This window comes from Stegodyphus dumicola, chromosome 4 (genome assembly GCF_044657685.1).
Source record: "Stegodyphus dumicola isolate Sdum_Otavi_A_Nest chromosome 4, ASM4465768v1".
NCBI lineage: Eukaryota > Metazoa > Arthropoda > Arachnida > Araneae > Eresidae > Stegodyphus > Stegodyphus dumicola.
The window spans coordinates 220547947-220561633 of NC_140771.1; the positions used below are offsets into that span (position 1 = coordinate 220547947).

The following is a 13687-nucleotide window of genomic DNA, read 5'->3' on the forward strand; positions in this document are numbered from 1 at the left end:
AGGCAAAAAGCACGTTAGCTTTTCGTATTTCAATGTACTCTTAGTTTATGATTAGCATAATTTTATTTTTGACATCATTGTTTACAGTCATGTATGCTATGTAATAGATTTTGAAAACTAAAAATTCGAATCACTGGTACTTCTATTTCCCTTATTCCATTAGAAATCGCAGCAACTCACCAAATTTCATAAAATTCAAGATGATTGTCAGAATTATTTTATTAATTGCCAATATACTGTTTGTTCGCCCTCCCCCTTAAATTAATGCATACCGTATATTTCCGAATGTAAGTTTTTTTCATTCAAAATTTCACCCAAAATTCAAAACTCATCAACTTAATAAATCAAATATAGAATTTGTACTACGCTACTCTTTTTGTCCCATTCAATATGAAACACCTGCATTTTCGAACCATATCATTGCAATGTAAAACATCAGACGCTAATGATGATAGTTTTAACCTTATTCTGAAGCTAGCACATACGTATATTCCATTCATTTGTTGTCTTGTGTACGATTTGTGGTAGTCAAATTTTCAGTGCCTTTTTATTTTTTGTCTTAAAATGAACGGAAAAAAGAATTCTCAAATGATATATTTCAAACTACAGATGATCGCGTTTGCTGAAAATACTAACAAGAGTATGGGCTGCTCGGCATTTCTCCGTACATGTAAAACAAGTTCGAGAGTGGAGAAAGCCAAGCGCAGCTTTCGCTAGCATTGGATCTTTCGTTCTGGGAATGACGAAACAAACCAGCATCATAAACAATTTCGAAAATGAAAAACTCAGTTTCATAAAAGGAACATCTCATTTGATTTAATTTGTGTATATACTTAATACATAAGAAAGTTTTACAGCTAATTTTACCGATTTATCGCCTGCGCTCGGCTATCGGAAAAGTACCTATGTTTTTACCGAGATTAACGAATCCGTATATAACCCGACCCCATAATTTACCTTTAGAAAAAGTTCCAAAAATTCTCGGCTTATACATAGAAACATACGAGAACTAATGATGATACTTAGGGTATCAACTTTATCAGAGGAAGCACGAAATTCGTTGAGAGGTCACGGGGTAAATCGTCGCGAAAATTTCGCTAGCACATTTAAAACCATCTATCGTGTAAAAAGTAGTAATCCATATAAATAATATGTAATTAACGTTTTACACGAGTCTATGACTTAAAAATGATTATCCTTAAGAAAAGTTATCGAGACAAAATCCGATAAATCAGCTTTTTGAAATTTATATAAATAAAATATTTGGAATAAAAAATCAGTAAATATGTACATTTATTTCTTTGCACGTAGAAGTAGCAGGGTAACTTGAAAAAGCAGACGAAAAAGAAATTAGCACTACAGATGAACTACATGTATCGAAAATTCTAAATATAAAAGAATAAATTTACTAACGGGAAATCTTCATCATGTCTCAAAACAATGAATTTAAATACAAAAGATAATAGGCAAACTAGAAGAAAGCTCAAGAATCATCAGAGTGAGATTGAGGTTTTAAAATATCCTCTCCGAACTTTCAAAAGCATTTCAAACGATTGCAACTGCACACGTAGAATCCATATTTAATGGTAACCACTAAAAAGAATTGATGCTACAGTAAATTTGCATGTTGCCTCTATTGCAACACATAAATAGCTCCTAAAGCCATGACTCAATGTTTGAATTATGTAGGATTATATGCTTGAAAGCCGATCGCCTGTGGCATTAAGCACACCATAAAATTGCTTGCATTAACCTATGATCCATCAAAATTAAATGACACAATAATGGGTCAATGTCTTGATTTCTGATATGTGTTGATTGTCTCCAGTTAGATCCCAAATATCAGTTCATCTAGCATCAATGGGTAAGGGTCACCACAATAAAAGTCTTCATGAAAAGCATCATTACATTGGTGTTAAAGTAACAGCACGGAGCGACATCAAAATTGATGGGATAAACTGAACTAACAACTGCTAGACAATGGCATCATAATGTAAAAATGCTAATGTAAAGAGGTTATGGAACACCACACTTGCTTGATATAAAACTGCTAATGTAAAGACGTTATGGAACAGCCTGTTCGCTTGTTCCATGGTGCCACAGGAAAAACATTTCATTTTTTAAAGATGATAATTCCACCCGTAGAGATTGCCGGTTAAGATCCCTTACAAAAAAAAAACAAAAAAAAAAGCAAGATTTCGTTCCTACTCTAAAAAAGGAATGAAACAATCCATCTGGCAGTTTTTAAATCACTTGATAATAAGCATGTTATGGCATTGTGATTATTGCATGAGATGAACAAACTGCCTACTGAGAAGTCAACACTGCTCAGGCATTTGTTAAGTACTTTCATTTATCCTTCATCTCCTGCAGAGCTGCATTAAGCTAAGCATGTGCTTAGGGCATCATGAAAAAAGGGAGTGTGTTAAATATGAAAAACCTGTTTATTCAAATTTAATATAAAATTTTCTTTTTAACATTTTACATTAGCCAAGACTTGCAAACATACTTTTCTTTTTCTGCAAATGTCAGATTTTAAATAGCCTTGATTAGGGCATATCACACGAGAGCTATCTGCCTAAGGAGAGAGATGCCTTCGCAGAGGATTTTCTAAAAGAAATCTTCTCTTCTGTATTCATGTTACATATGAGAAAAACCATGAAAATTCCACGTAATCACCCAGTTCTCCAGGATTGGAACTGGGTTAGAGGGGTTCAGTAGCTCTTATACCAAGATACTGGACTCCAGTTTATATAAATAATACGACTGATTGGAAATATTTCTTGTCTCATTCATTCATTATTCTGTGAGGAATACTGTTAAGAAGACCACATGCACCAGCTCTGGCACCGAGGAAACAAACCACTCCCCTTCTTTCAGTGAAAAAGATGTTTTTGAAAGTTTATAAAACCGTCCGAATAATTTGTTAGTCACCTAAATTATTTATTAAATCATAATTGTGGCTCTCAGAGTTAGCAGAGAATTTTAAAACTTCAGTAAGTAGGTCATTATGAATACAGTCATCCTTTAAGTTAATGTTAAGTTTGATAACAGCAAAAGGGAATTTAAAATAATTTCCACAGCTTTGTTTTGAAATTTCTAAAGATACTGTCTCATTTTTCTCATAACAATCAAAACAGACCAAGACAAAGCATTATTGCTTCAACTACAAAAGATGTAAAATCCTTTTTATCTCATCACTTAACATGGGTACCTAGAACAACATTAAAATTTATGCTTGACACCATGGAATTTGAACTCATGTGCCTAACAGTTAAGTGTGCCACAAAAAATTTTAAAGCTGAATACTTAAATTACCTTTGAAGTTCAAAGCACAAAAAGTGTAAATATCAAAAATAAAAAAAAAATTTCTTTTAAATAAAAAAAGCAGATTTGAAAAATTAGCAATGCTCTTGCTGGGACATAAACCTGGACCTCTCAAATACAGGCCAAATGTGCTAACATTACATCACGAAGGCATGCTGGAAGGAAATAGAAAAATATCTTATAAACTTAAAAGCATTGACTACAGGAGCATACCTTTGTAATAATAAATAAATATTTTGTTATTAAAATAAATAAACATCAGCTTATTTTTTAAGTGCATGGATTGTAGTGATTTGACAGTGAATCCCAATATTATTAATCAAAATCATCCAAAGTATAAATGAGGTCGTATGGCTCAACAATCTCTTCTTGTGCCTGAAATAACAGGAAGAAGATAAAAATAATCAAAATAAATACAATAAACAACTCATATTTTAAAAATAAATAAACACGGGTATTAATTAAACAAATTTCCAACACTTTCAAAACAAGGACTTGCAAGATAATTGTGTCCAACTATTTGAATGTTTGAAAAACTCTATCTAGATTTAAAATAGGCAAGTAATTGGACACAAATATCTTAATAATTCTGGCTGCCCAGATGGTATAGTGGTTAGAGAAGCCTGACTGCGATACTGAAGAGCCTGGGTTTCGAATCCCGGAAAAGGCATGGATGTAAAAATTGTCTGTCCCTTCATAGGAGGTAGCACTAGCCGCCTACTAGGTGCCTCCACAATAAAATGGCCACCACTTCTGGCCTAAGTAATGGTTAATGCCGTTATAGCCAAGTGCCCACCTTTGAGGGAGGGAAATCGTACAAATCCTAGTTTTGAAAATTTTCCAAGCTCAATTAATATCTAAATTTCTTTTATAAAAACATGAGTCACTTTTTTTATTATTTTACGCTTGCTATTACATTTGCATACATAAAAAGATATTCATAATGTAACTAATACATTTCATTTATTTTACCTTTGGAATAAATACACAGAAACTCTAATTATCCTGACCAAATATGATTTGTTCAATCTGCTTTTTAAATGCATATAATCATATAATGCCAATTATAGGTTCGGCAAGTGCATTGTGCAAAGCATGTTACCCCATAAAATTCAAGGTATGATTTTTGTGTTTGACTCAAAGTAGATTTTTTTGGCACCAAACAATTATTCAGAAGAATTTTTGAGATGAAGATTTTATTAGCTATATACTGGACAAATGGCTGAAAGTTCCAATATAAACTCTATTCAATAGAAATTACTTCATCTGAAATTACTGACAGAAAATCAGGACACAGTCACAAAAGAAAAATAACTGCTTTTTAAAATCTGTTTCTGTCTTTAACAGTCCATCACAATTAAAATTGAAATGCCAGGCATCTGGCTTCCTATTTTGCACCCACCACTGAACCTTTCTATCATCACACTATACAAAGAAAGTTTAATGAGAAGTGTCTTTATGTCGGGAAGTCAATGATTTGTGCTTTGAGCTAAGTCTACAATTACGGGCCTGCATTTTCTTTAAAGGCCTGTCTACACGAAGCGATTTTCTTGGCCGACTTTCTCGTAGAGCAACAATTTTAAGGATCTGAGGATGCGTCAAAAATCGGTCATGTTCTTTTCATGTCATGCCGCGATTTCAGAACTGGTGTTCACTGCTCACTAGCGTACGATAAAATCGGAGTCTCTAGCCAATAAGATTGCTTTGAGTGATCACATGCTTTTCTCCTCATTCGGAATAATAAACATGGCTGCATTTCGTTGGAGCGAAACTCAACTAACAGATTTCTATAGAGAAAATGTTGTGTTGTGGGACATGAGTAATGTAAATTTTAAAAATAAAAAATTAAGAGATTCTCTTATTTTGATAAGATTTGTCTTCCCCATTACTTTATATATTCAAATATTTTCTAATTCCGGGTGGAAATGATTTTAACTCCCCCAAGAAAAGTTCCAAAAACTATTAATGATGCCATGTCATGGGTACTAGATGAAAATATTTAGAAACTACTTGAAACTGTGGTCGCACTTATTGAAAAAATTCAAAAAGCAAAATCTCCAGTCGAGAATAAAGCAGCGCAGAGACTCAATTGACTTTGCCGAAAATGGGAGTTAATCGGGTGATGAAGTACATAGCTTTCCCAAGAGTTCCTACACGAGCGATCATAGCCTAGTGGTAAAGAGTAGACTAGGTTTTCTCCGTACGTCGAGATCGTGGGTTCGATGCCCCACTTTAATTTTGGACTTTCTGCACCTGGAAGAACTTTTTAATTTAGTTTCTCCATCACTAAATTCGAACTGCATGACTTAAAAGTCACGTTTTATTTTTTCGCCTACGGGTGGGGTGTTTTAACGTCTTTCTTTTTATTTTACGAATGGCCATTGGCATGTATTTTAGATCTACTTGTCAAAAGTCACAAACTCAGTTTTGTGTTAATTGAATTTTGCGAAAGCAAATTACAGCCCAATTTAATTCAATATTGCTAAATTTTATTCGCTGATTAACTGATAGAGTCATATAATCATAGTTTCAGACCGTATTAGTTATTTAATACGGCTGATATTAGTTTTTTAATGTTCAATAAATATACTACTTAAGACTTTACACCTTTATGACATTTCTTATTTAAAATTTTTGCACTCAAATTACACTGTTGCTTTGTAATGTAGTAATCTTCATTAATACTTTTTACTCATATTGGTTTGATATTCATGATATTATTGTCTATTTATTCATTAATAAAGGTTTTGATTTAAAGCACAGTACTTACTTATTTTTTCTGAAACATGGTTATTTTATTATTTCAAGATTTAAATGCACAAATAGGAGTGCCAGAAAGTGAAATTTAAAAATAAATAAATAAACTAAAAAAGGAGTAATCTGTGTACTCAGTACACAAAAGAAAAGCGCCTTTTCTTTTTTTTTTTTTTTTTTTTTAAATTTTTCTGCAAACTAAATTTAGCAAAAAATCAAAATCACGCGGCATCATCCGTAAATACTTTCTGAATTGTACTCTGTCTTCAATACGCAACTCCCGGAGCAGGGAATTACGAAGGCACTATAAATTTCTCGTCGTTTGACCCAATTTCTGGTCCAAACGCATTTTTTTCCCCTTCTGTACCAGTAGCCAAGTTCAAAATTGTAGCTGTATCTATAGTAGCAATTTAAAATAGTCATCCATTATTTTGACTATTTGACAACACCGTAAGCTTTGTTTACAAATCGTAGACAGTGCGACGCTGTAAAGGGCAGGAAAACTTCCTTTCATAGCGATTGGCTAAGTGAATTTCTGTACTAACAAGAAAATCATTCCGTGTGGACAGGCGAGCTATCTCAGATATTGTCAGCTGAGAAATCGCTATGTGTAGACGGGCCTTTACAGTAAATGAAAGTTCAATTTAAAATTTTATTCTACATGCATTTAGACAACAAATATGAAATATTCCAACCACTATTACCGAATATGACCGGTATGGCAGTGCAGATATTATGATAAGACAAGGAACAATGTTCAAAGATGTACTGCCCTGAACATGAAAAAAAGCATACCTATCTAGAGACACTAAAATAAAGTCTTTTAGAGGTACACATAGATAGATCTAACTTACTTCTCAGGGATTACAAATGTACATACATATCCAGCAGACTAAGTTGACACACTTTTTGACATCAAAAGCATTGAAGGAATAAATCTGTCAGTCACATTTTCTGATTCAAATGCCACAGAGAATTTATAATACCCTTGAAAGAGAATAACCTGAAGCCTATACTGAGCAGTGAAACTTTCCTTCTCAAACTTTAATTAAATATATCATTGCAAGCATGAAATCCCACCGTAATATGTGTTTATGAGTGATAAAGATCAGATTCCCTGTGATTGTCAAAAGTTAGAATTGGTTTCTAAAACAATCATTCCTCCCCCTCCAAGAAATATTATGCTTTCACAGGTTATCAATTTTATCTGCTTTAATTTTGTATTGTTTAAAGTAATATTTAAATTTTTATTTATATTTTGAAATACTATATATCACTTCAAATTCAATTTTTTCAACAAATTTTGAGAAATCAATATTTTTATACATATAAAAGATAACTTCAGATCCAATATATTATGCCAAATAAACTCATCACTGCAGTTTCATAATGAGAAACTCTATTTTAAATAGATCTTAGTTCTTAATGCAGAGAAGCAGAAATATTCTTTGATGAAAAATATTTAGTTTCTGTTAATTCAAGAAATAACTATTTCTCAATTATTTTTCCAAATACTAAGTATAAAAAATTTCGAATTGCACGCTCGTATACCTACATGCTATGTTTTCAAATAAATCAAGATAAATACAAGTTGGAAAAGCTTACAAAATATGTTTACTGTAATTAATTCTTTGAAAGAAAAAAGTATTATGTGTAACATGAATTTTATTACATAAATTTTCTTCAAATAGCTTTAACGATATAATAATTTTATCATAATAAAATATACATACAAAAAGAAATAATTGGCAGTGCTTATCAAAATATATACAGCCATGAAAAATTAGTGGAAAATATAAAATACTTCTTTACACAAATGCAGACATATGGATACAACTGATGTCACAACTGATGGATACAAATACATGTAATTAAAATGCATTTTTCTGTACAAAACAAATAATATCTACATAATTCTTTTACTTATAAGCATTTGCATATGTCTAGTTATGTACAACTTTCCTTTTCCTGAATTTTTACATTATCATGATACTGCAGTTTTTCGGATGAATTTTTATCTTCTGTTACAGGTGTTGAAAAACTTAGTCCTGATGGATCTGAAAATGAATCTAAAGTTATTCCACTCAAATTTACATCTAAATCAGAGGCATCTATACCCAGATCAAGGCTACTTAATTTATCTAAAGTGTCATCACAAGCTGTTTCGCAGAATGCCTGAGAATTGTCCATTCCTATCTGCTCTGTAGCAATAGCTAATATATCTTCAACTTTAAGTCGAGATGAGCTTACTGCAGAGTTTGTTGGCATAGCAGTAGCAGCTGCTCCAGATACAGAAAATGATTTCTGATGACCATCTTTTTGGACTGACACGTTTTCATTAAAATTTCCACGAATGGAGGTAGAAGGATGAGGCTCATAATTTGTTTCATATGTAAAATCTTGTTGAAACTGATTCACAGGCACTGCAAGAAAATATACTAATTTAGAGAAATTAACATTTATTATTTCACTTTATTACATTAATAAAATGAGTAGATTAAATCTTATCCCATTAGCTCAAAAATTAAAAATAGAAATCTGTTTCAAAATAGAGTTTTTACTTCAATAAATACATGTTTTATCCTTCAGTAAGTATTTTCAAAACCGAATAAAAAAATTGTCAGCTGCACAGTATTCAAATAAATATATGGTCTACCAGAAAGTTCTGTCCAATAATGTTACTTCAAGTTTCAATGTGCATGCAGGTATTCATTTAAGACATATATGCCCGTTTCTTTTTATCACTGCATTTAAAAACATCTGCTCTCCTAAATCACCTGAAATAAAAGTGTTTGATATCATTATTAGCGAGATGCAATTGTGTAAACATGAAATTAGCAAAGCAATAACCTTGTGCTTGTCATAGATTTATTCAAGAATTTGATAGATTTCAGTCTTGCAGATTGGTCTGCAAGACTGCAAGGTCTCCAAAACTGATTTCAGTCTTGCAAATTTCTTTACTCCTGATGAAGAGGGACCTGTATCTGTTTGCCTTCGAAATCAATTAAGTTTTTGACTAAATCTATGTCAAACGTATGGTTGATAGTTTGCTAATTTTATGTTTCACCTTGGCGCGTTTCTCTTGCGTCGTGTAAACATGGCTACCAATAAAATTCATATATAACACTGTATTTTGTAAAAATTCCAACAATGAAGAAATGCTACAGAAGACTATTGAAATTTAGTGATAGTTCCAGGAAGAATTTGCAGGTGATGGTTAAAAAAATTACAAGCAGGTGATTTTGACTATTGATAAGCCATGCTTTGGAAGGCCATCTTTGATCGATGAAAATACTGAGAAGCCCATGACAGAGCAAGATGCTTTTTTGACATTGACATCAGACATTTGCAGCAAAGCATTATTCAACTTAAGAAACCACTTCCGACCACATTCAAAAACTAGGATCAATCGATCAAAATTCCAGGTTATGAGTTAAGTGAGAAAAATTTGCATGATTAAATTATCATACATACATCTCTGCTGGCTTGGAACAAAAACGAACCCTTTTTGGACCAGATGATGAATTCAAATGAAAAGTGGATTACCTATAAAAACTTGTTGAAAAAAGAGAATACTGTAAACCCATATGACCCACACCCTTCACTTCTAAAACAGGTTTAAGCCTGAGTAAGTGGAATGGCCAATATTACAAGCTTCTGAAACCTAAAGAAAAGCTCAATTTATACAGATACTGTCAGCAAATGGATGATTTAAACAAAGCAATTAAAAAAAAGTGGTCAGTGACTTTTTATTGGAAAATACATCATAATAATGTCAGACCACACGCCGCTTTTAGTGACTCGTCAAAAAACACAGAGCTAGACTGGGAAATTCTGCCACATCCACCATATTCCCCAGAACTAGCACCCTCCTATTATCATTTGCTTTCTCTCCTTGTAATATATATTTTAAGGGGGCGAGAATTAAAACAGAAGATGTCCACCAAGCAATAAATGAATTCTTCACCTCTGAGGACAATACATTTTTCAAAAACGGTGGCAAGAGGTCATAAGTAAAAACAGAAATTAAATTGTACAATAAATATGAAAAATGTATTATTTTCTTTTATTTCCCAAATGGACAGAGTTTCTAACAAGATTTTTCTGATAGATACCTGTAATTTATGTTATGGTGCAAAAACATATCATTATCCACTAATTAATAAGCATAAAATGAGCAGAAGAAATGAGAACTGCTAGATCAGGCACTGGCAACCTATGACACGTGTGCCAGATTTGGACATGGTACAATTCTCAGTGGCATTCTACACCACTTCACAAAGCTATCAGGCAGACAGAAATTGCCCTGTCTCTCCTCTCTATGACATCAGAAAAGTAATTTCATCAGAGTGCATAATTTCTGTAGTGAACACTGTTATTAAAATAGTTAATTCCATAGTTTATTGTTCTTCATCGGCATACGCGCAATTTAAATCTCTTTTAGAAGAAGTGAACAAATCTTTTTTTATATGAAAATTATTTTGAGTCCACTAGAAGTTATTTAACAACAGAATATTCAGAATCATGTGTCAAATTGAAAGTCACAAATTATACTCCTGATATTGCAATATTAAGTAGAGCGGTACTCGGAAAAGGTTCACAATAAAATTTTAATTTTTTTAACTATACTGAAGGAATACTTGTATTTTATGTTGTTTATTTTTTTAATAAATATGTTCAAAAAATACATAATACATGCACAATTTTAATTTTTTATTTATGTTGAAGGAATAGCTATATTTAATGCTGTTTATTTTTATATTAATAAATATCTTTAAATTATGCATAATTAACATAAAATAAAACTCTAAATCTGCATTCTTGTCTTCTATTCCCTAACTCTGCATGCATTACTACAGGAATCCAATTGCTTTAAATATTTCCTACTGTGTGGCATCCTGAATTATATTGGTAAATTGGTTTGGCACACCAAAGGTACAAGATTGCCAATCACTGTGCTAGATCCTTAGTCTGCCAAAAAAAAAAAAAAAAAAAAAAAAAAAAAAGTTGATATTGTTATGTACACTAATAATGTCTGCTAAAACACAAAATTTTGAATATGTTATTTTGTGTTTGAAATGAATGGATATATTTTAATAGTGCTTTAACATCAAAATAAACAGACTAAGAACTAATGAAAATTTATGTCATAAATAAAAGTACTAGCTGTGAAATTCGTGATTAAGGTAATAAAATACAAAATGAAGAATTGAATGTTATTCCATAAACTCATACCTTAAATGATTTTTCAAAAAAAAAATGCATATTTTACTGAAATATTTCACACACACTCACAAGTAAGACTAAATTAGTTCCCTATTATATAATCAATGGTAAGTATGCAAACACACAAGTTCTTTTATTAAAATTTAGTATATAAAGTGAGCAAAATTATTGAGATATTGTTAACTATTGCATTAAGACACTAAAGAAAATTTACACTTACTGCTCTGATTATTAAATTTCATTCGTACAGCTTGTTTAACAACTCTTGGAGAAACTGCAGGCTCAGCTACATAAAGATATTTCATTTAAAACAAATTTAATTAATTTAAAATGTTAATAAAACTGCTATCTAGTTTTAACATCAGAAGGATATGAAATTTTATTCTCATAACTTCATTGTCTGCTGTGATTGCCAGCTTTGATTAAAGAAAATTAATTGCATTATTTCAAGGACAATTTAAAATGTGCACTTTCACAAAAAAAAAAAAAAAAAAAAAAAAAGTTTTAATAAGTTAGGAAAATTTTTAAGAGAATCATTGAACTTAGCAATTTTTAAATTCATTAGTTAAATAAAAAAAAATAGTAATCTGATATATATTGGTAATCTGATAAATTATTTTGCTTTCCCATAAAAAGATTTTGTCACCAGCTGAAAAAAAAATGGCTCAGTTTAAAAATCTATAACATGTACAACTGGTTTCCTGCAAAAATTTAGCATGACATTAAAAAATCTTACAGCAATTCACACACAATTAATTACTTTTATAATCATTTTAATCACTGTAATTTTAGTTTTTAATGTTAAGTAAAGCAAGAAAATTCTGATTTGACAAGGTATAACTCTAGGCTTTTCAATGAAGCCTCTATTTTGGAAGTCAATTATATAAATTAAGTTATTTATTACAATTAGGTTAGGTTATTTGATTATGGAAAGTACACAAGGCCTATCTACTTATGGGAAGGGATGTCTTCAAGGAGGACTTTTTAAGGGAACCTGGCTCATAATCACAATACACAAAGGGAAAATCAGCCATGTAGTCAAACTGTATTTATTACAGAAAAGCATTTAAGAATTATGCGCCTAAAAAAGGTCCTCACAGATGACCTTGAAACACCAAATTCATAAAAGCTGCACATTACAGAAGTGATGAAAACACTCATGCAATTGGCAATAACTAAAATGGAACTCTCTTCCCAGGATTTAATATTATTGATGGTAGCTGAGCAAGAATATAATTTTATTTTTTATATGAAAAAACAGCACACTTTTGCTTACTAAATTTTTATTAAATACTTCAAATGGGATATTTCTATTGAAGCCAAAATTAAATTAAAACAAAACATTAATTTTTAATACTAGATATTATTATCGAAGCACTACAGCATGCATCTGGAAAATGTATACACACTTTGAACTCTCATAGAAAATTTATTTTCAAACCTACAAGGTTAAATTTCTCGTAATAGTAAGTTTATACTCCAATTTGAAAAATAAGTGTACTTTTTGGTCAAACTGAATGTTCTATATGGTGTTTAAAGCAAATGGTCAAATGGTAATCTTCAGCATCGATTCGTTTCTGAGTCAGGCCAGATTCCGTACTTTGCACCAAAATGTCCAATGGGATTTCTGAGTACATCTCATTAATCTCATCCCAAAGTATGTCAAGGTTACATGGTTTACAACACATTACGATAGCATTCAGGTCCAATTTTGTGAATGGGTTCAGGAGATGGTTACACATGAACCGGGATTAATGGGCTATAGTGTTTCGTCGAATGAAGTGGAATTTAAACTTAACGGAATTATCAATAGGCATAACTATGTGCACTGGATTGAAGATAATCCTCACATTACTGTTAAAAAGGCTGTGAATTTGCATGGTGCAAAAATATAGTATAGTTCGTCTCCTAGGGTAATCATTGGACCTTTCCGTTTTGAAGGTTATGTAATTGGAGCAAAGTACCTACCAATGCTTGCTAATTCTATTTTCCCTGATATTCTGTAACGTATCATGTCTTATTACCAACAAGATGCCGCCTCTTCACACTATCACAAGGATGTGCAAGAATACCTGGATCAAAATGTACCAAGCCAGTGGATAGGATGCAAGGGACCAATCGAGTTTCCTGCATGCTCTCCAGACTTTACACCACAGTCAAAGATGAAATGTACCCTCACAGACCACAAAACCTTGACACACTTTGGGATGAGATTCAAGCAGTGTGTGCAGAAATGCCATTGGACTCTTTGGTGCGAAGTACAGAATCGGTTGTGACTCGTACTCAGAAATGTATCGATACTGAAGACCACCATTTTGAACATTTACTTAAACACCATTTGGAACATTCAGTTTAACCAGAAAGTATACTTATTTTTCAT

General features: G+C 31.8%; 1 protein-coding gene across 4 annotated transcripts in view; it reads right to left on the reverse strand.

Annotated features, from left to right (window-relative positions):
* Positions 1-6238: 6238 nt before the first annotated feature.
* LOC118181923 (embryonic polarity protein dorsal-like) overlaps positions 6239-13687 on the reverse strand; it is a 59456-nt gene continuing 52007 nt past the window's right edge. For 3 of the 4 annotated variants that reach the window (XM_035351175.2, XM_035351183.2, XM_035351161.2), the window contains 2 exons: positions 11528-11593; positions 6239-8504 (listed from right to left, as the gene is read on the reverse strand). In XM_035351175.2, coding sequence (XP_035207066.1) covers positions 8029-8504; positions 11528-11593 — 542 coding nt within the window. In that variant the 3' untranslated portion in view covers positions 6239-8028. The remainder of the gene's footprint in view (positions 8505-11527; positions 11594-13687) is intronic. The other variant, XM_035351168.2, reaches the window with a different exon arrangement.